Raw genomic sequence first — 22,873 nt, forward strand, 5'->3', positions numbered from 1 at the left:
TATTGTCTATTCATGTGATCTTAGAATTATTACCCAAACAGAATCACTTTATTTGTAAGTATCTGAGGACATATTTCTAACGTGTTTCAGTTGTATTTAATAATCTGAATTGTATTTCTGTCTTAAATTAGATGCAATTTTGCAAACATACGTGGTATTTCACCTTGCGCTCAGAACGTATCTTGAAATTATCAGGATTTCTCAGAATCAAGTGGCTTTAAGGAAATGTTGTCACAGAAATAAGATCATTGTATGTAACTGAGTATTTCTAGCTTGCAGTTCACATGCATTTTCAGAATTCTGAGACCTTTCCCACAAGCCAAGTAAATTAGGTAGCTTATGTAAAGTGAATTCTACGTTGCCTAGCTGCATTGGACTCTGCATATACTTTGTGATTGTACAGCACATGAGCAGAGGTCATTTGGGATTTCTGTCTTTGTAGCCCCTGGAAGAAACCACTCAGATGAGCATACTAAACTGCCTACTGTATATATGGTGAAAACACATGTTAATCAAGACTCAGGTGTTTTATCCATGCAGTATTGGGCAAAAAGAGGCCTCACCTTTACATGGATAGATTTAACAGTGTTTTGTTCTTTTTCCCCCACTTTGAAGAAAATTGAGTTATGAGCTGGATTAAACTAACATAGCAATTAACTCTCAACACTGTTTTTGGTAGACCAGAGAAGTTTCTGGAAGCTTGAGACTAGAACTTCTTGGTTGACTCTTGTGGGCACACACAAGACCAGAGACCTATTCAATGAAAGAATGCTTCACATGGAAAAGTAACTATAATATAGTCAAGAGCAAAACAAGCAGACATTTCTGCCATGACTGACCACTTTGGTGAGAACATGAAGTCAGTTGCATAGATGTTTTTTTTCTTTTCATGTATTTTCTGTCTCCTGATGTCTGAGACTGATGTCTCAGTTTGGGAGTGCTTTGTGGTTCTTTGGGTTATTTTGAAAAAAGTAAAGTGTGTGTGGCGGAAAAACTCAGCTTTATGGATAGTTCAGGATACCTTATCAGGATCATAACTGTGAAAAATGAGTACTCTGAAACGTTGAAAGCGGAAGAGTCAAAATATTCCAAATACTATTTTTGCAATGCGTGTCACACTTCTAAATTAGTCAAATTATGAGCTAGAAGGTAGAGGAAGGAAAATCAAGAAAATTGATAATCTTATAGCACTTTACCATGCAATTTTAAAGTTGCCAGAATGTAGCCTATTCTTGCTTGGGAAAAGGAACTCTAGTACTGGGAAACATTTTGTAAATCAGTTAAACATTTGACCTAATTTTGTTGTGCTCAAGGTAAGGTCTGGATGATGACAAAGATGACAAAGCTTTATTTGAAAGCAATTTATGTATTTGGAAAAGTTTTATCCTGTTAAAAAAAATCAAATAATAATAATAGTAATGCACATAAGGCTATGAGGCCAAAGATCTCCAAAGAATAATTCCTTTCTCTTCAGCAGTAATTTCTTTAGTCATATAAAACTGAGCTTGCCTGAGACTATGAAGTAAGCTAAGTGATTCGTGCACTGACCTCCATGTATTAAGTGCAACCTCTACTGCTCTGTGGTGATATTTTATTAGGATTGTATTGTGTATAATGATCTTTGAATTCACACATCTGTTACTGTTCTTGTCTCCTCAGACGCACTTTTATCTTGATTGCAGTTCCTCTTGTCCTTAAATAACAAACCTCAAAGATTACTTATCTTACTTATTATTATTATTATATTACTTAAATTAACAAATTTCTAGATTCTCTAGAACCATCTTGAATTAAAATATATAGAATTAGTTTTCTGATTTCCTAATTATTTCTTCAATTTCTACTCTAATAATGAAAGAGATTCTAAAAGAAAGGAAAAAAAAAAACAATTTTGATGTGTTATTGAAGCATGTATGTATTGTTGATTTAGAATGGAGCTAAATACTTCCAAACAAACTAGTGTGAGTAAGCATGTGTAGAAAAATAGTATGAATACTGGCAATTTTTGAGAAGATTGCATTTTGCAGGATGAACTTAGTTGTTTGATAGTTACAGAACTGGCAATAAAACAAACACAGAAATCATCATATTTCTGAAACTAGGAACATGCGTTGCAGTTTGATTGAAACCTGCTTGCACACTCCATAAGTCATTCAGACTTTGCCACTTCGTATATTAAGGGCCAAAGCTCTCCACTGAAGTTTGAAGGGTGAAGCAAGAAGACCGAAGGAAAATTGTTTGCAGTGAAACAAGAGGTTAACAGGAGCTAAGTGATTGTACCAGAAAAAAAAAAGGCAACAGTTAAATACTAGGAAACAATGACAGTGGGTGTCTTACCAAGGAATAAATAAAACTTCTTTCTATAAAGATTATGGTGCTTTGCTTTAACAGAGAACTAATTTGGCAGTTTTATGCTGTGATGTTACATAGTAAGCTTTATCTAATTTCTTTCTTGCTTTTCTCTCTCTCTTTCTCTTGCACAGCATTGCTTCTGTACTGGGCTATGGATTATATCATCCAAAGGACTATGCTACTTTTTGCAGCATACTGTTTAATTTCTTTCTCTTTTGAATTTTAAACTCTCCTTCTTCTTTTTCATTCCTTAGACATAATTTTGTTCAGAATCATCTTTTATTTATTTTCCTGCCTTCTGATGTGCGTAGTGCTCCTGCCTAATTTATTAACATCTTTGACATTCATCATTATGCTGTTTCCTTTGTGTTTCAGATCACTTACATCAGCACAAGTGTCACTGATAAACTCTTGGACATGGCTTTTCACTGTTGCACTTTATTTATGTTTCTTTAATTTTCTCATGCTTGTGTTTGTGTCTAATTGATTTGGAGAAATAAAAAAATAATAAACTGTGCAGTAAATTCTTTTACTTCAATCTTTATATTCCACCATTATTAGCACCTTTTAGTTGTATACTTTTTTTTTCCCTTTTACCACACAGTTTATTTTAGGTGAATTCTTTTGGAAAGGTTACCAAATTTCAAGTGCCTAAAATCTATTTGCCATCACTGGAACAAAGTTTTGTAGATTGCCTTCATATACAGAAGAGAAGCAGCCAGTTCTAGGACACATTTCAAGTAGGCTAGATAAAAGATGTCCTAGGGAGGCCTCTTTCTTTTCAGCCTGGAGCACTGAAGACTAACTTGGTTCTAAAAGTCTAAAATTTGGTGAAATAAGTCTTTCTTTTAATGTCCTGAGCATCTATTAAATAGAATCAATAGTAGTTTGGACAAAACAATGTAACAGCAAACTGTCGTTTTAGGATGTTTTAAGACTTGCCAAAATGTCTCTTCCTAGGCAGAAAAGTTAAGGAAAAAAAAATCATCATAAAAAATAGTAGCACTTTGACATAACAAATTGTTCTTTATTTTTTGCTTTAAAAACAACGATACATGAAAAAATTGAATTTTAAACAGTGAAATTGTTCAATTCAGTGTATATATCAGAGAGCAAGTAAAAATCACTGGAGAGAGAATTGATGGCAGCCTGACATCTTGTAAAGATCAGCAATTTAAAACTATTAAGTTTCTTTAGTCTTCTCTGTTGCTTGTCTTCATATCCCACTTCTTTGTTACAAGTGCTTTCGTTTCTTTTTCTGTCCACTCTAATATCCCCTTCATCTATTCGTTTAAACTTTTCTTTGTCTAATGATGAAGCTTAAAGTCTTCAAGTGGCATCTTCAAAGTGTTCTTACCATGATTCTGAGTGAAATCATTTCTGTAAGTTTGTCTTCACTATTACTTGCTATTATCTTTTTTTACAGTACAGTAGATTGGGAGCAATTTGTTCTTGATCTCTAGTTTAAATCTTACTATAAGAGAATAAACTCTTAAATTTTATGTGAGCTTGACAAATACTCTTAATAATCTTTCCACCCTATACAGCACTATTCATTAGAAGCAGCCTGCTGAAATAGCAGTGGATTTTTTTAATTAATTAGTAAAAGGAAAAAAAAAATCAGTGGGTAGAAAAGCAGAAGAAGGTACAACAGAAAGTGTTGAAAAAAGAAAAGTGTGCATAAAAAGTGGTTAGGAAATCAATAGAAATTGAAAACTGAAGTTTTCAGAATTCTAAATTCAAAATACAAACGTTACTTAAGGTAGGCTTGGTAGAAAAGATATTGAGAACTGGTTAAGATAGAAATTATCTTCTATCTTAGCTGTATTTCACTGGAAAATCACAGGGCCAATAAACTTAAGGGCATTTCCACAGCCATTTATTTAAAAAAGAATCACTTCTAACAGTGCTTTCATCATTCTGAAAAGAATATTCCCTTCTTAATAAGATAGAGATGGCCAAATTTCTCTTCATGAGGCAGTTGCCTGAAGGTATGCTGGTGAAATGGAAAGCTTAGTTGTCTGATGTAACATATTCAGTGATGTTCATTTTCTGTTTTTATAAATTCTGTAAAATTTTATTAGTAAGTAATGGGTGTTCTGAGCTCAACTCAACTGACTATTGCTGGTCTCTACCATCTTAAAATTGAGATCTCTGTATGGAGAGATGTAACTTCAGAGACAACTTGCAGATAATTAGATATTCCAGACACAGATTAAAGAAGCCCTTTACTCAAACATCAAATGGCTTAAAAAAAAAAAAAAAAGTAGTAGTAGTCATTTTAATTCTTATTTGGAGAAAGATGTGGGAACTTAATTTTTCTGTGCAGTGTAAGAGAGAGAACACATTGGGGTTACTCCCATTCAAAACAAATTCCACAAGTCAAACTTTTTCATGAAAAAATATTTCTATTTCCTGACCACTCATTGCCAGAAATGGTTCTACTATACTGTATATATTTGCACAACATACAGAGAATACCATCACATTGAAATGTTAATGTAAGTGTGAAGTCTCTGAAAAAATGGGATTTAGCCTGCGTGCTTGTTCTCTATTTGAAAAATTGCTATATTCTTCAAATAAAAATGAAATGTAAAATCTGCTTGTATAGAGCAATTGAAATGTGTACAATAGGCTACAGTTCTTATTGCCCCTGTTTTGAGAGGACCTGCTGTGGAATAAATGAAAGCTTACTTTCCACTCTAAATGATTTGGAGCCAAGGCTTCCCCAGGCTATCCAGTGATGAAAGAGATCCCCTTGGTTCTCAGAAGCCCAGCGGATGACTTGCACGTATCCTGACTGTTTTCCTCTGCCATAGCAGGCATCCTGCAGCTGTCTCAGTCAGGGAGAGCTGAAGTTTTGCCTTCTCTATAAAAGCAGAGTGAGACTTGCTGCAAGAGGCAGGCAGAACACCATATCCCTTCCAAAGCTTGTTGTCTTGGTGATTGTGAAACAGATTAATTTGAAGTGCTCATGTGAAAGGCCAGGAAAAGTTGGTGCATCCAGTTCACAACATTCAAGTTTCACAATTCCTTCAAGAAACCTTTTCTTTTTTTTTCCTTTTCTTACTGTTTTTTTGTTAGTTTTTTTTTTTTTTCCTTCAGAAGCTTGTCTTCACTGTTTAGTGCCCATCACACATTTTCCTTCTTGCCCTTATCTTGATATGAGTAGGCCCTTAATCCTTCTGATTAGATACTTTTAGTAACAGGGATTAAATCATAGCTGTTTGATAGAAAGTTAATCCAGGACAGCGGTGACTTTTCCATCCGTGAATTTGGGATTGTGCTGCTGCAGGATTTCAGAGTCTGCTGCTGTTGTTGGTAGTCAGGGCAGGTTGGGATGCAGAGCTGACGCTCTGTCTGCGCACGGCTTGGTGCTGTGCTGCAGAAGCTGTATGTGTTTGGCTCTGTGACAGCAGGATTGCTTCGGCAGATGGCTGCTGTGGCACGTGTGTAGTTGTATTTGAAGGATGATGGTGACATGCCATTTCCTGTTCACCATAACTTTGCCTGTGGAAGAGACTTGCGCTCTCTCAGCTGCTATTTTGTTATTTTTTTTTTCAATCCAATATGCAAATATGCAAATATATAAATTCTAAAGTAATTTGTTGCTGTTTTTTGGGTTGTTTTTTTTTATCATCTTTAATCTAGTACAAATTCTGCATGCCAAGCATGTCCTCTTGAAAGTAAAGTAATGTAAAATGAGTAAAAGTGAACACCTTCCCATTACTTCCTTCTTCTACTACCCTTCTGCCTCTAAAATTTTCTCACACAAACTATTTTATTTCACTTTGTTTCTTATAAGGCTGTGTCCTCTTGAGACGTTGTTTAAGCAGCAACTCATGTCTGTCCTCACTCATGTGTGCCCTCGGCAAACAGACGCAATTGCTGAGTAACAGGCATCAGAACATGAATGGCGTTGTTTGGCTTTCAGGCTTTCAGCAACACCGCACAAGGAACGTGGAGCTCCACCAGGGAAATGAGCAGCAGTATTTCATTTAGCAGTGCAGTTAGATTGTGAAGCTCTGTACGTGCAAGGGTATTTATTGCAGAAAACTCCCTGGACTGGAAAGGGACTTCTGAATTTTTTCTGTTGGTATGTCAAATGTATAGATGCTGTATTGAAAAACACAGTCAAACTCCTAGATTTAAATTGCAGAGTTTTTTTTTGTTTGTTTGTTTTTTTATTCTTTGGAAAACACAGTATGCTGGGAAAGGAAGTGGGATAAATAACAAGGATGCCTTTTCCAGAAATTTTAGAGATGTGCCTTTTAGATAGCTCATTCTCTCATACTGAGTTGGCCAGTCATCAAGGTTAGTAGCGTAACATCATTGAGTAGCCCAGCAGTGACTGCTATCAATGCCTGCGTCAGCCAGAGTTAGCCTAATTTCATGAGCAGGACATGTTCAGTCTGAGAAGGAAAGGCCTGTGGAGGCCTTGCTCCTGTGTACAACTTCCTGAATGGAGACTGTTGAGATGACTGAAACAGACTTCTCAGAGGTGGACGGAGACAGGATGGCAACACAGGCAGGTGGGAGCATGGGAAGTTCTAATTTGGTATAAGGACTTTATTTTTACTGGGGGAGGTAGGAGGATCACGTGCTAGAGCAAGGGTCTTTTGTGAAATCTCCACTCTTAAAGATGATCAGTGATCAACTGAGCAATACCCTGAGTGCTTTGTTCTCACTGGACATGCTTTCAGCAGAAGATTGGATCAGATGAGGAAGTCTCCGGCTTCCTGAGTGATTCTGTGCTTCTAAATATCAGCTATTAGAATCATGGAATCATAGAATCATTAGGTTGGAAAAGATCACTAAGATCACCTAGTTCAACTGCCAGCCTATCCCCACCATGCCCACTAAACCATGTTCCTCAGTGCCAATCTTCATGTTTCTTGAACACCTCCAGGTGACTCCACAACCTCCCTGGGCAGCCTGTGCCATTGCATCACCACTATTTCTGAGAAGAAATTTTCCTAATATCCAAACTGAACTTCCCCTGGAGCAAGTTAATGCCATTACCTCTTGTCCTGTTGGTAGTTACCCAGGAGAAGAGTTCAACTCCCATCAAATAATGTGTTTCACAGCATATAGGACTGGAAGGACTGGACAGAGGCATTACTGGACTTGTGAGATAGATGAGATTTTCACTTGGCAGTTTTTTTAATTCAGCAGTTAAACAAAGAATCTGCACTCTCTCATATTCTTCTAATTGCACCCTCCATGAATATGGTGTGCATTAAATTAGCTTTTCTTGCAACAAATGTAAAAGGTTTATTCTCATTATAACACCATCCACTGCATGGTGAGATTCTTAGTGGATGAGGATTTTTGTTATGGCTTTGGTCAGCATATCACTGTTCTTTTAGGTCTCTAATATAACAGCAGCATTCGATTTTGAGTATTTGTTTTCCATAATCACTTCATGAATATTTTTACTTTGAAATAGCAATGCCTCTCATACAGTACTTTCACAGACTGTTAAATGTATTCAGCCTTTGCTATTTGATCATGGTAACCAGCTAATATATTTTAGAATTTCACTTCACTATATGCTAAAAATTCCTTTTCTTTATAACTTTGTGGCATTTTTTCATATTGAGAGTAAAATAATTCTTCTTTTGAAATGAAGAATACCTAACTTTTTAAAAAGAAGATTTTAGTCAGATCATCTAAGACTGTAAAATTTTATCCATGCTGAGAGTTTGAATGAATCATTAAAACTGTACCATTGAAAACAAATAAAACCACAGGTTATGGAGACCTTCTGAGCACTTTCTAAGTAGGTGATGATATTCAGCACGTCTGGAAGTTGTCCTTGTTAAGAAAAATATGTGCCTGTTTTTCATGGTGTTAAATGCAGTCTTCTTTTTTTTTTTTCTTTTGCACTTTGTAAATCTAAGATGCTATTCATCTTCTGGCTTCATAAAAATTTCAAAAAAATTGTCAAAAAATATATGACAAATTAACATTCATCAATCTAATTGTGTAGAGAGAGAAGAGTGAACCACAATACAACTACAGGAGGATGTTCATATGGAAAAAGCTCACCATCATACAAATTCTGTTAAATTAACCTCTTTTAGACAGCAACCATTAATGTTCCTGGAAAATACTAAAGGGGCATTTTGTGGAAAATAGTAGAATTTATTGAAGGAAGCTATGAAGTTGCTTTTTAAGGAGTATGAACAGGGGTTGTTAAATCTCCAAAGAATAAGAAGAAAACAGTGTGTAGAAATAATAAGATAACTTTTTTTTTATGTCCAAAGTAATCTTTTTGCAGTAGTGGTGATTCTTGTTTCTCTGAACTTGATACAAACAGATATGAGAACAAATACATAGGTTGCTCTGAAAGTAATGCCTCCTATTTATTTCCATGGAAACTACAACAGCTACAAAGAGCACAATAGTACTGTTTGATAGAGCAAATTCTCAGCTACAAACACTATTTTTCAACATAGTCACCACCATCAGCTATGCATTCTTGCCGCCAACAATGAACAAGAGCCTGCATGCCATGCTCATACAAATCTGCATCAGATCAGCAGAGGTGAACCCTCTATTTCTCAACTGCTATGATGGCATCATTACTAGGAAAATGTTGCCCATATAGTCTGTCTTTCCTTGGCCCGAGCAGAAGGAAGTCAGAAGGCACCAAATCCACACTATATGGTGGGTATATGAATGGGGCCCTACCTTATTGTGTTGCAAGAGAGGTGGTTGTCTTTTCTGACCTGACTCTGCAAGTCAGCTTAATTGGCATCACAGTGTAGCTGTTGAGGCATTACTTTTTGATCATCTCTCATATATTTGTATCAATAATATTATTTTTCTTTAGATTTTTTTTTAAAATGTGCACTGTCTGCATTCTGGTTGAATCCTGAGAATCTAGGAACATCCATTTCAGATGGCTGCAGTCCTGCTCCTTTCCTTGGCTGCGAGTTCCCAGGTTTTAACTCTGCATATTCTGCTTCTCTTATCAGCTTCTAAAGGGTCAATACAAAAGCAACTACTTTGGGTATGTTACATGAATGCCATTCAAAATTGTCTTGGATACACAGTTGTCATATAAGAAAGTGACATGCTAGTGGTATTTGTCCTTTTAACCTGTATTGTATTTATTGTGGGAGTGAGTGCATCTTGCTAGAAAATCCTAGAAAACACCAAATAATTGTTTTCAGGACCAAAAATTTATTCAGAAATCCCTTAACACATGCATCCTGGTTGACTTTACTTTTTAGGGTGCAACAAAATATAATTTTGCTTTGTCACAGATACACCCATCAATAGCTAAAATTGTTATTTTAAAGAATTTTGTTCAATTTTTTTTTTTTTTTTAGCTCCCAAACTTTTCCCTACTGTTTGCTTATTTTGAGGCCGTCAACAAGCATTATGTCATCTGAAATTTTTCACAGTAGTGCATCTTTCTGGATACATCTGCCTCTGATTCAGGTTCTGTGAGAACCGAAAGTACTGGGATTTCTTTGAGCTGAAGATCAATGGGGATGAAGCTTAAGTCTAATTCCTCACAAATACAATAGCGTTAAACATCTTGTCAGCAATGACAACAAATTAATAGAGCAGAGGTAATGCTATGCATTTTAATTTTTTTTTTTTAGTGTTTGGGTGTAATTGGAAGCACAGTACTGGCTTAAAGGTGAAAGTCCTGGTGTTGTGATGGGTGCTAGTATAATTGGGCACCTGAGGATTTTGTGTCAGAGGGTCAAAAGAAGAAGCCCGCGGAGGGAGTCTGTAGCACCATATCCACCCAAGGCCTGCAGCGGGCTGTAGATAGTTGCAACTCCTTTCTGAATCCATTCTGGCTCAGCAGCTTTTTGCACCGTACCAACCCTTTTGGCACAAATCCTTAAGACTACTTGAATCTTTGTAGCTCAATCCATCGTTGCATTTAAAGAGGGGTTTTCTTTCACAGAGAAGTGCCATAATCCCATGGTTGGTAGCTTTGACCCATTGGCTCCTCACCAGATGCCTTAACTGAGCGAGGTTGTAGCAGGCATGTCATCAGGAAGATAAAATTAACTTGTCTAAACCCAGCTCATGCTCAGTTTTAGTGGGTGAACCACCCAGCACCTAGTGAATTCTATTCAGTGGTGACTGGAAAATCTGACATCAAAGGATTGGAATAATTTTGCTAATGCCTGAATGCCACAAGGCATTTTTCTCTAAGGTATTTTTTCTGACATCTCTTTTTAAAACATAGATCCCAAGGCCATGGTTGCATGGTCTGTATTCCCACGGAAAATTAAAATCATTAAAAGATTAAATGTACTTTTTCCCTTCTATTTCCCAGGTTTCTGTCTTTCCTGAGCTTGCCTCAGAACACCTTGAGTAGGGAGGATTTGACACAAGTGTGTGCGGAGATACTGGAGCTTTCTCAGCATTCCCTTATGCATAATTCCCAACAGGTCCCACTTAGCCTGATCTTGATAAAGAACAGTTAACTGCAGCAGGTCTTGCACCTCATTAAAGAGTAACACCTGAAATTGTGTAAATTCCTAATTGAAATCTCATTATCTTTAGAACAATGCTGACTTTTAAAGGAGCCTTAAAACCATTAAAATTTTTGTTCTGCATGAACCAATTTTCATAATGCATAATGTATGAGGCCTATAGGTTCTGCTTCATATTCTGTCTTGCTCTCTTTTGAGTTTTAGTAACAGTTTATGTTGTTTTAATTAGTATAACGTCATGTTATGAAACTGATGTACCAATTATTTTTCTCCAGGCATCAAAGATTTTGTTAACAAAAAAACTGAAATGTCAGAGTTTATTTTAAAAAGAAAAAGGATTTAAAGAAGTATTTGTGGCAGAAGGAATTAAGATGTGTAAAAAAAAATTACCATTTTGAAGTTTGAAAGAGGATTTTATATGTTTGTGTATTTGAGGAAGGGTGAAAGTGTCTCTGAATTCTGTAGGTGGTGAAGTCAGGATGTCTAATGGTTATGTGCTGGTGCACTGAAACCTTAGATCCTTTTCTGTGAAACGACTTTACAGTCTTATAAACAAATAGTTCTCCTAGGAACAGTCATGTATAATTAGCAAATTTCAGGTGTATTTCACTATGGGTGACAGAGAAGTAACCCTTGTCCTTTTTTCCTTCCAAATTTTTTTTTTCTCCAGGCTTTGAGACAGTTATGCTGTTCAGCCTTTCTGGCTGCTTGTTGTAAGAGAAAATCAGTATTAATTGGAAGCACTGAGATGTCAGTGGAACTAATAGAGGTAGATGCTCTCCAAATTATCCAACAGGACTTTCAGACCTTGCCTGAGTAACTAAGTGGAAGTAAATGTTCCTGCAGAGGATGGTGCTGCCTTTGTGCTGTTACTGTTTCCTCTCTGACAAATGGGGAGAGGGCAAAATGAGACATGCTGAAAGGAGGAGCATAATTATTTTGCTGCAAAAAAATAGCTGAAAGCTTGACAGCGTGAGTATGCTGACAGAATGTACAGGTGTAATGGAATTTAACATTCACTGAAGTACTAGGGTCAGGTATCTGCTGGGAGTCGGCTACATTCTGAAACCTAGAGAACAGTGTTAGTTTGTAATGAGCCTAATGGTTTCACTTTCAGAAAACTGTGTATATGAGTATATGCACATTTATGCCATTTCCCTACTACTCACCTAGCTTTCAAATACAGTTTTCACAATGATATATCTAATCCCATTCTTAGATGTCTCAGTAGAGGTGGCTGATTTTCTGGGGAATGCTTGCAGCTCCCACTTTAAAACAGGTGCTTTGTTTGTCTTGTTGTATTTGTTTACTTGAAAGGTCATTAAGTACAGGCTATGTTAGTAAAATAATCGTAAATAAACATCATAAGTAAACATCAAAAATAAACATCATATAGATACATCATACTGTAAAAGTGTTTCATTGCTGCGGTACCTTGGAATTTCTTCTGCCTTGCTGTAACCTCAAACTAACCCGAAGTTTCTTTCTGATCAGAATTTCCGTGGTAAATATAAGGACAAGGTAAATAAATAAACAGTAAATAAATAAATAAATTGCTGTTAAAGTTACTATTACCAGAATAGTTTATACTTGTCTAATTTAATGGCAAGATTAGTCAAATCCTGTGTGAAACTTTCTCTATAAACATAGAAAGCATTGTATGTTGAAAGATTAATCTCTACCTATTTATTTGTATTTTCATTAACTATAAATGAAAATAGTTTTCTTTCAGTCTTTCAAAAGCACACTAAGAAATCTGTGAACTCCCCTAAGTCACATGAAATGATGTAATAATTTGTATTTAATTATTGTTGAATATAAATTAATTTCTAGATATCTCATAAAAATGTGTTTGATTACTTCCCTTTGAACAAGGGAGAAATGCAAGGCCTTGTGCTATGTCTGAAAAGCCAGTCCTGTGAAGGAGAATCTGTACAATAAAAACTTGAGCATATGTTCAAATGATAGAGTTGTTGCTCTTAAAGCTACTCTCCCTAGCTGAGGTAGCTTGCTGCTAGTGAAATTAAGAAGTGTGTTTTCACTGTCTTTCAGCAAGACAGTCACTGCATCCTTGACTCTGCCATTCTGCATCCTTGACTGTGCCATTCACTTGAATGTAACCTAAATTGAAGGTTGTTTTCCTAATCACAAAGATAATCTTTTTGGAAGACAGGGTCCAATTTGCTAATGTGAATTTTGTTCCTTTCTTACTTTTGGGACACATAGAATTTAAAACTATAACAGAGATAGCTGCAACTTACAGAGATTGTTTTCTGCAGGGAAATGTTATCCTTTAAGCTTCCACTCATCAACATTTGCTTCTCTGCTAGAGGACTAACTCTTACCATTTGTTATCTTGAAAATAGTGTTGGGAACCTAGAAATGCCTTAATGATATTCATAAGCTTATCTTCCCAATAGAGAAAGACCTTTTTATCTTTCTTTTTAATCAAGTCATTAGCATGAAACTTAGAGATGTAATCATACCAGACTGGAATTGGGGTCATGCCATAGGCTAGCTGAATAGGAGGCTTCGTGGCATGATGATGTATAGCCATTTCACAACAATGCTTTTAACTCAGTAAGTCTGCCCTTTAATTACATTTTGTGTCTAATTTGAGAAGTTTTTATCATTATGGAAATTGTTCAGTAAATGCTTCCATTCTAAGACCCAACGAAAGTTCTGCTTCTGGTCTGGGAGCACACAGAAACACAGAATGGCTGAGGTTGGAAGGGATCTCTGTAGTCCATCTGGTCCAACCCCTTGTTCAAGCAGGGTCACCTAGAACATATTGCATAGGATTGCATCCATGGAGGGGGGTTGAATATCTCCAGAGATGGATACTCCACAGCTTCTCTGGGTAACCTGTGCCAGTGCTCAGTCACTCTCACAGTAAAGAAGCTTTTCCTCACATTCAGACAGAATTTCCTGTGTTTCAGTTTGTGCCCGTTGCCTCTTATCCTGTTACTGAGCACTGCTGAAAAGAGCCTCACCCCATCCTCTTGACAACCTCCTTTCAGATATTTGCATACATTGATAAGATCTCTCGGTCTTCTCTTCTCCAGACTGAACAGTCCCAGGTCTCTCAGCCTTTCCTAGTAAGAGAGATACTCCAGGCTCCTCATCATCTTTGTAGTCCTCCACTGGTCTCTCTAGAAGTTCATGTCTTTCTTTTTACTGGGGAGCCCAGAACTGGACATGGTACTCCAGATGTGACCTCACCACAGCAGAGGGGGAGAATCAGCTCTCTCAAAGGATTTAAAAGCTTGACGGAGGGACCAAGAGCTTCTTTACCACTTTATTAATTTTAACAGAACTTGTTGTGTGCACTCAGGTAGTTTAACAGAAAAAAAATGTCATTTATCACTGTTAGATTGTTTGGGTATAAAATTGTTCCCAAAATCTTACTTGAATTAGTTACATTTTGATCTAAAACAAAAAAGAAAAAAGATAACTGGTTCTTAGAAGAGCCGCTCCATTTAAGAGGGTTTACTTCAGTTGGACCAGTAGTATCTTGCAAAGTAGAAGAAATATTTCAGTGTTTTGTTCTAACATTAGTAAAAAACACAGTCTTTTCTGTTTTAAAGTATATACTGTTTTTCCTGATCAAATATTTTGAAAGTCATGACTAGCTCACCAAAACAAATGGCCATAAAGAGTAGTGCAAAATGACCTAATCTTTCCAGGAACAAAAGAAATAGATCAAGTGCATCTTGCACTGTCTACCTCTTGTGCTTAAAATGCATTGGTCTTACTGTGCTGTAGCCGTTAATGCAACATCTCCAGAACTATATCACCCCCAAAACCATTCCTCTATCTAGCAGGCAAAAGCATAAGCCCTGATCCTGAAAGAGGTGCAATATTCATGGATTTTTTTAGTGCTTTAGGCAGAATGTGAGACTTACAGGAGTTTAAGTATGTAGCTGAGTAAAAGCAAGTAAAATGTTTAAGCTGACATCTGGTCCCTAAGGTACCTCAGCTGTGCTGCACAGAGTTGGAAAATAGTCATACTGATAGTGACTGCAATTCTTACATCTGTAGAAGCCATAAAGAGGTAAAAGACATTGAAGGGGGAACTTTTTTTGATTATACTATCTGAGCTACCCTGCTGGTAAAATTCAAAGGCTATGCCAGGCTATAAGTGCTATTTTGTCCCATCTAAGTCAAGAGAGCAGAGCCTTGTTCTTTATTACGTGCTTTGCTTGGCAGTATTGTTAGAAGAAAAAAAAGCAAACCAAAACTACTGTCTTGAAACAGTAAGTTTGTTAGATCTGCCTTCTACAGGCACCAAGGAGAATGCAAAATAAAACTAGAAAGGAACCTACATTCTTGAAGCTTTTTGAAATCACCATAAAAAGATAATAAAAATAAGGTTTTACTCAAAGTTGTATTTTAAAGAGAGGAAGAAAGGAATCATAAAATTGTTTTTGTTGGAAAAAGACCTTAAGATCAAATCCAACCATCCATACTTCAAGTCCGTTGCTACACCATGTTCCTCAGTGCCACATCCACACATTTCTTAAATACCTCCAGGGGTGATGACTCTGCCACCTCCCTGGGCAGCCTGTTCCAATGCTTGATTGCCCCTTCCATGGGAAGAATTATATGGACCCAGAATCTTCATTTAATTTTCAGTAATTTTCTATCTCTTTCAGTACTAGTATTGTGGAACCTTAGTACTATGCAGTACAGTGCTTCCGAGTAATGCGTAGCCACAGAGGACTGAATTGCTGATGCTTTGAGTACATGTACGTTAATTATTCAGACTGACTGCCTGTTGTTGTTTTCAATTACTAACAATAGAGAGTTTTTCTGCCTGTGTTGATGGTACTGTCTTTAATTTTCTGAGCCTTCTTACTCAATTAATCCCATGTACGGTAACTAGAAAATGTAAAACGATTCATTGGAAATGAAAAGCACAATTCCAAGGACAGAGCTGAGTTTTTAGAGGAGGATTTAAGTGCTTTAATTTCTTTATTACATAATTTTGTTTCTATCTTGTATAAAGATAAATGTTTGTCAGCTGTGCTGCATTAATTTCCATGTCTTAGTCTGACTCTTGTGTAGCCCAACCAGTGTAACTAATTCCTACTTTCTAGAACTTCATTTTACTTTAAGCCTACCAATTCATTTCTGATGTTGTGCTGAAATAATGGCATAATTTACTGTGTGCCATGTCCTTCATATATTTTGCCAGTATATTCTATGTCAGCCACAAAGGGTTTTAACAGCGATTTGTTAATTATTTCTGATAAAATATACCAAATCTTTCTGAATTCTTAAAGGAATATCTCTGCTATGTGGAATTATCAAAGGTATTATCATTCTTAGTCTTGTGTTGCTAATTGTCTTTTGAGTTAATAGTTTCAAACATTGTTCAACAGTAAGAATATACACAATTTAAGATGGCCGTTTTGCCATTTATGAAAAAGTCTTCTGACCTTTGGTATAAAACTGAATTCTCTACAGAGAAATGGTAAATAGATTACTAATAGAAATGTTAAATAGAAATACTAAATAGATTTTTTCTATGTCTTATAAGAAGGTGAACACACATTTTTAAATGTGTGGTAACCTGTAATATCTAATCAGCAAGGTTTCTATGAACAAATCTTACAGTGCACTTTATCATCTAACTCTATCCTCCATTTTAATAAAAGGAAGATTTCACTGCAACTCATAGGCAAATCTACCATTGATGGGGGGGGCAGTTCCTTCTAAGTAGTTGAGCTCACTCCAAAGAGTCACATTAAAAAAAAAAAAAAAAAAAAAAAAAACGTTCCCATGGCACGTCTGCACTGGAACCAGGAAGTAGACGGGGAATTTGGAAACAAGAAATAATTGCTAAATTAAAAAAAAAAAAGTGGATAAGGGGATTTGAAAATTAACTTAGGCTAGTAATCAACACTCATAAATGAGTTACTATAGCCAATGTCTTTTTTTTTTTTTGTGTGGTTATTTGTTTTTGCTACCTGCTCTTTTTATAGGAATCTATTTCCACATAGCTCCAGTAGTAACCACTTCAACAAAAACAGTGTACAGAGTAAATTTAACTCCAACAGTAACTCAGCAGAAATATAGCAGGATTTATTTTCATCCTTAGCATTTCCTACATGTGCTTGAATACAATGGAAAAGATGAAATGCAATAAATAGTCTACATTTAGTCTATAATCTGTGCTTCTTGATATGATGTGTAATGACAGTATGCTTTTGCAAATAGCACCTTATAAGATGAAATACTTTTGCTTTATTCTTGTCAAGAAAAAGAATCTAGTTCATATTTATCTTTAGCCTCTATTTTTCAAACATAGAAATTACTTATTTCAGAAAACAAAAGATGTATAGATATTTTTCTTATGTGCAGCGTGCATCTCTAGGGACAAGGTGTCACAGAGAAAGGATGTGAAATTCAGTGCACAAACCAAAACAGAGTGAATGCCTCCATTGTCCTTTTTGTCTCTGAGCATGTTTCTCAAATAGCTGGGATAAACTACTCTTAGAATTATTAGAAAATGTGCAGTTTAGACAAATAATTTGGACTAAGATCTTGAATACTAAGCTTCTGATAAGAGGACTTCAGTTTCTGTGTTCATTACATATTTAGCTAACTGTCCAGTTTGATTGTGGTATTAAGTAGGATTCTGAAATAAAAAGGATATGACTTGATTTCATTTTGAGAAATATCAATGAGTGAGGAGAAAAGCATGCAATGTCTAGACTATGAAAGAGTTTTTTTAAAGGCAAGAAAAGTCTGGAAATGCATTCATTTTGAGTTATAAAGTAGTATATGTGTGATAAGGTACCAAGAGGGCATAGATTTGACAGTTTCTTACTGTGAATAGTTATTTGGTGTATTTCATATTGTTCTTGCTGAGGAAGAGGCAACTGTTTCCATTGCTACTCTGCAAACTAAGAATTCTGTAGTGGTGGGCAACCCTGCCCATGGCAGGGGGTTTGGAGCTCAATGATTTTTAAGGTCCCTTCCAACTGAAGTCATTCTGTGCTTTTGTGCAACACGTACTACATATGATCATTCTTTAATTTGGCATTAATCTTTTTTGAAATATAAAAGGACCTTAGAAGTACACAGCTATTAAAAGTGAACTTTTTTACTGTGAACTTTATTCTTTCCCGTATATTGTTATGGCTATTTACCTTAGTTTTGTGGCGCTTACCCTCAAGACTGACTTAAAATCTCTAAATGCATGCATGAAGAGAGTGAAATTTAGTAATAGAGTACTCTTCAGCAAACATAAATAAAATATAGCAGTTGGAAGCTGAATCTATCAACATTCAGAATTGAAATAGAGGATAAATTTTCAAGTGAGGGCATTCACAATTGGAAAAACATATGTTTTCGTACCTTAATAATAGCATCTTTAAAAATCAAAATAGATTGCTTCTCTGAAACGTGTTTAAATTGAAACAGGAATAATTACGGAAAATTATTTGTCTTTATAATTGAAGACTCTATATAAAACTTTTATATATTCTTTGAGAGTAGGAACATGTCTGTGTTTATATAAATATATAAATTTATCAACTGTGCAGCACTCAACTGTCTTTCTGTAAAGTCCCTTGCGTGTTTAAATGTCTCCTGATTGTCAGTAGCAAAATGTAGGCTTTTTGCCTATTCTGAAGACTATATGAATCCTTTGTCTTTCTTTTGAGGGCTGAATCTTGCTTTTCCCAAGTTTATAGCTACGTTACAAGCTTTACCAATTAAAAAAAAAAAAAAGGTGGGGGGCGGGGGGGAAGAGTTCTGCTAGCTCTTACTTTCAATTCCCAGCCTAGGTGTCAGGTCAGGTAATGAAATTTCCATTCTTAGATTAGAACTACAGTTGCCACATTTAGTTTCAGTGCTAACAAAGCTACCTCATTTCTGTGAGTATTTAACATCAGTCAAAAAAATACAGTATTTATAGTAACGACTGCATTCTTCTGAATTACTTCTGGTGTATTCCAAACTCATTCCTGTTTTACTCCCAGGATGAATGTAGATAAAGTAAAATAGCTGGATGAGAACTCCTATACTGTACCACAGGCATGGCTTGCCCTCATTGAAATTGCTCCAAATACAGTGCTAGTCATTGCTGTGCACAAAGTAGGTATCCAGCAAAGTACAGCAAATGTCACTTGGAACAGCAGTAAGTGAACAAGGACAATCTACTTAGGATTCAGTGCTGCTAACATTGCACTTAAAATATCAAATCAAACCAATTCAATTAAGAACACACCAAGTAGGCAAGCTGTGTGCTTTCCTCCTTCAAAGTCATTCTTCTAAAACAAATGAGAAGAAGTTTCCATTGGGGTCTGTCCATGATGATCAGCTGGCTTTGGGACTTGCCCTCAAAGGCCATCAATCGTTTCCCCTCTCACACTTCATCCCCAGCACTCCCATTTCAGGCAGCAAGAAACCACAGCCAGAACTCATAGTGCCCAAGCATCCCTTGTGAAAATGGGATTTATTCACTTGACCAGTGCACTTTGTTTCAAAATAGCAGTCTTTTTATGCAAATGTGGTTACATATAGACAGCGTGCATGCTTGTGTATGTGTGTGTTTAAATTATTATTACTGTTGTTGTTCAGCTTGAAGAGGGTGGTTCAGCCATTGCTCTCTGTGAGTGGATCTGTGACCTCGTGGGGCTGCAGCACGCAGTGTCCGTGAGCCGGGCAGCCGCTGCACAAAGGCTGCATTCAGCGCGTGGGCAGGCAGGAATGCTGGTACCAGGCAGCTCTCAAAGGAATGTTCTCTTGGCAGGAACAGCCTTGCAGAAAATGAGGGGGAAAAGTGAATTCAAAATGTAGAGCTGGCCTACAGTTACAAAGTGATAAGAAGAGCTGGCTGTTCAATATGAGCTGCCGGTTGCATATTCTGGGTCCTTTCTGTTTGCAGGCCCTCCTACAGCCATGGCCCTGACCAGTGTTTTGGTGCAGCACAAAGTGGTTGTTTATTGCTATTGACTGCCGAGGTCTGTGATCTGAAATGTGTTCTGTCAACAGAATGTAAGGGAACTTGGCATTTTAAAGCTCTGCTGCTGCAGACGCGCAGATTTCTTGGAACTGCCATGCAGCAGGAGCAGTGCTGCAGTCCTCAGCTCAAGCTGAAAATGCTGCACAGGAAGACCTATCACGTGAAGGTCAGATTTACCTGAGATCCCCAGGGGTTGGTTGGCTGGTTGGTTGGTTTTTCCCTTGTCAGCACAGTGAATATGTCTTTGCTTCCTTGCCTGACAAAAGCTAGACTTTTAACATTCATTAACATTTGTTCAGTAGGATCCACATGGAAATATGGTCCTCTTTCAATGCAAACAGCCTTCAGGCAAAAGTGAAAGAGTGTTTACTACACAGTATTGCCATGAGAGGAATAATCATAATCTTACTGACTCTGTGCTGAACGGTGAATTTTTCCACTCTTGATAAACGGTAATTTCTGTGATTCTGTACGGAATCACACATGTTGTTTTCTATTGCTTCTGTAGGATCTACAGGCAGAAATTGATGCACATACGGACATCTTCCACAACCTGGATGAAAATGGGCAGAAAATCCTGAGATCCCTGGAAGGCTCAGAGGATGCTGTCCTGTTGCAGAGACGTCTGGATAACATGAACTTCAGATGGAGTGAGCTTAGGAAGAAATCTCTAAACATTAGGTAGGACATGACTGTAATCAAAAGCCTACAGCTGGTGTGTAAGTCATTCTATCTGCCTTGTGACAGCAAAAGGGTATAAACTGGTTTCTGATAAGCACTATTTCTATCCATTTTGAAATGATTTGTGCTGGTTTAACTTTGTAAGAATTATTAGGGGGCTTTTCTGGTGTGAAAATGACAGTAGGGAATTAGGATTTGAGGCATATGATGAGGTTTTGTAATTACAGAAGGAAAGATTACCGTGTTTAAACACTAACTGTACCCCCTCTAAACTGGTTGGTTATGACTTATCAACAAGTCAAGTAATAAAGTAATTAGACAACCTATATTTATGAAAAGCATTATTTCTGAGGCTGCCATTTCCAGTGCAGAACTAAGAAAGGCCTTGCAAATAAGAAGATGTTATTTAAGATTTTTGCTTTTGTCTGGGAAGTGGACAAAATTACCAAATAAAATACAGGGGTAAAAGGAGATCTATAGATAGTGTTGCAAGAGGAAAATCTCCTTGCAAGGGAAAATACAATAAATGGTAATTTTACAAGTCATGAAGTGGGTATATAGGCTTCAGCGGGCTGAAAATTTCAAAAGAAACTGTCCAGAAAACTTCTATTCAGAAATGTGTCTTTCACAACAGACAGCCGAGCTCCATTACATTCAGTCTCGGGAGTTTTTTCATTTGCTCATTTGCTGTGTGTTGGTGGTAGTTCAGAGGGCAGCAAAAGGCAGGAGTGTTTTTCAAAGTAATTTATGAAATACTAGCTTTTTTTCAGCTTGGGCCCTGAGGGAGGTCAGTCTGTGTAATGACAAAAGCCATCTTCATAACATCAATCATTAAAAATAAATGAAGAATGTGAGGTTGAAAATGTATTAGTGACTAAAGAAGGAGAGACACATTCCTCTTTCTTTTTTCTGAGGAGCAAAAGAAAGATATAATCCTTCAAGGTCTCTCTGAGATTTTTTTCTTCAGGCGTCTTTCACCCATGAACTTGCCAAAATACAGTGATGTTTGAGAAAAAAAAAAATCAACAGCAAATTGGCCAAAAAGCAGTAATTAAATATATGGGTGTCTGGATTTCCTTTCTTTCCATTCTGCAGTTCAATGTATTGCTGTCACTAATTGTCATACATAGTAACCCTAGTTGTATGGCAGTAGCTCGTTACATTAAAGATTCAAAGCAACACAACTCCTTTCTAGAATAACTGGAATGAGAAACAATTTGTAATTCCTAAGACATTCAATTTAAATATTGCTGGCCACCAAACTGAATGAATGGGCTGTTCTCAGTCTGGCTGCTCTGTGCTATTTCTTTCCATCACACAGTGTGGAATAGATTTCATCATAGTTATATCAATACTTACACAAAAGAGGTGTAAGAGCAGAAAGATGAAATGTTCCCCAGGCATCAGTCCCACGATTCTTCTTTTTCAGTGGAAGCTTTGAACTATTGGAACAAAAAAGCTGTCCTCTCCCTTGGTTAGGTGGGCATTCTTTTCACAGTCCAGTGCATTTCATCTAGGAAAAGTGCATGGTGAATGTCAAGAAAAGCCAAGTTCATTTCCTTGCATTCACATCCAGTTATTGCCCTTATCTGGAGGAGAAGGGAGGTTGCATTTGCTGAGATAAACTTGGGAGGCTGGAGCTAACTGACTCAGAAACTTTACTCTTTGGCTGTGTCCCCTCCAAAAGCCCACTGGCTGTTGTTTACTGCAGCTCCCCATGCAGTGGCCCTGCTCCTCTCCCCTCACTGCTTTCAGAGGTCCCCTGCAACTTCCCAGCCCTCAGGGCCTGCGGGCTGGCCTGCCCCAGCATCCCAGCGCCTGCTATGAGGCAGAACTGCCCCTCGCCTCCAGTAACATTCAGCAATAGGAGCAAAGCTGGAAGTTAAACATTAAATAAGTGAGACAAAGCAAATCTATTTTAGTGCATAATTCTTGCAAAGTGCATCTTATTGTTTTACTGTTATATAATACTGTTTTCCATTTGAGTTTTTAAAAGTAATTCTTAGGTTGCACAGCAATGAATTAAGAATTTCTTCCCAATCAGCAATTAAACAATAGCAGCATATTCATAAAAATGGCAAGACAGGCTCTTATTTTGAACGATATAAAGGAAATGGAAGATTTTGTCAATCTGGATATTTGTCACATGTTTTCTTCCAGCAGAAAGTACTTGCCAAGAATTAGTATTAAAAGAGAAGTGCATTTACACACACTCAGAAAATATTTAGAAGGCTGTCTTATGGCAGAGTCGTCGTTTGCACAAAGTGGGTAGTATATCTTAAGTTTGCTGTGATTCAGGTTGTTTCAGTCACGCCTCACTTCATGAGACACAGACATTTTGTGCACCACAGGAGCTACTTATTAGCTTTAATAATTTCCTTGTGACTTTCTG

General features: G+C 36.9%; 1 protein-coding gene and 1 long non-coding RNA gene across 16 annotated transcripts in view; one reads left to right on the plus strand and one right to left on the minus strand.

Annotated features, from left to right (window-relative positions):
• Nucleotides 1-22,873, plus strand: part of DMD (dystrophin) — a 1,007,484-nt gene that overhangs the window by 798,774 nt on the left and 185,837 nt on the right. For 14 of the 15 annotated variants that reach the window (XM_021408144.1, XM_021408061.1, XM_021408111.1 and 11 more), the window contains one exon: nucleotides 20,309-20,481. In XM_021408144.1, coding sequence (XP_021263819.1) covers nucleotides 20,309-20,481 — 173 coding nt within the window. Of the gene's footprint in view, nucleotides 1-19,921; nucleotides 19,967-20,308; nucleotides 20,482-22,873 lie in introns of those variants that run through there. The other variant, XM_021408170.1, reaches the window with a different exon arrangement.
• LOC110404183 lies at nucleotides 19,262-22,079 on the minus strand. The gene is made up of 2 exons (XR_002442094.1): nucleotides 21,841-22,079; nucleotides 19,262-19,594 (listed from the first exon to the last, which is right to left on the minus strand). It is a non-coding gene; the product is annotated as an uncharacterized LOC110404183 (long non-coding RNA).

This window comes from Numida meleagris, chromosome 1 (genome assembly GCF_002078875.1).
Source record: "Numida meleagris isolate 19003 breed g44 Domestic line chromosome 1, NumMel1.0, whole genome shotgun sequence".
NCBI lineage: Eukaryota > Metazoa > Chordata > Aves > Galliformes > Numididae > Numida > Numida meleagris.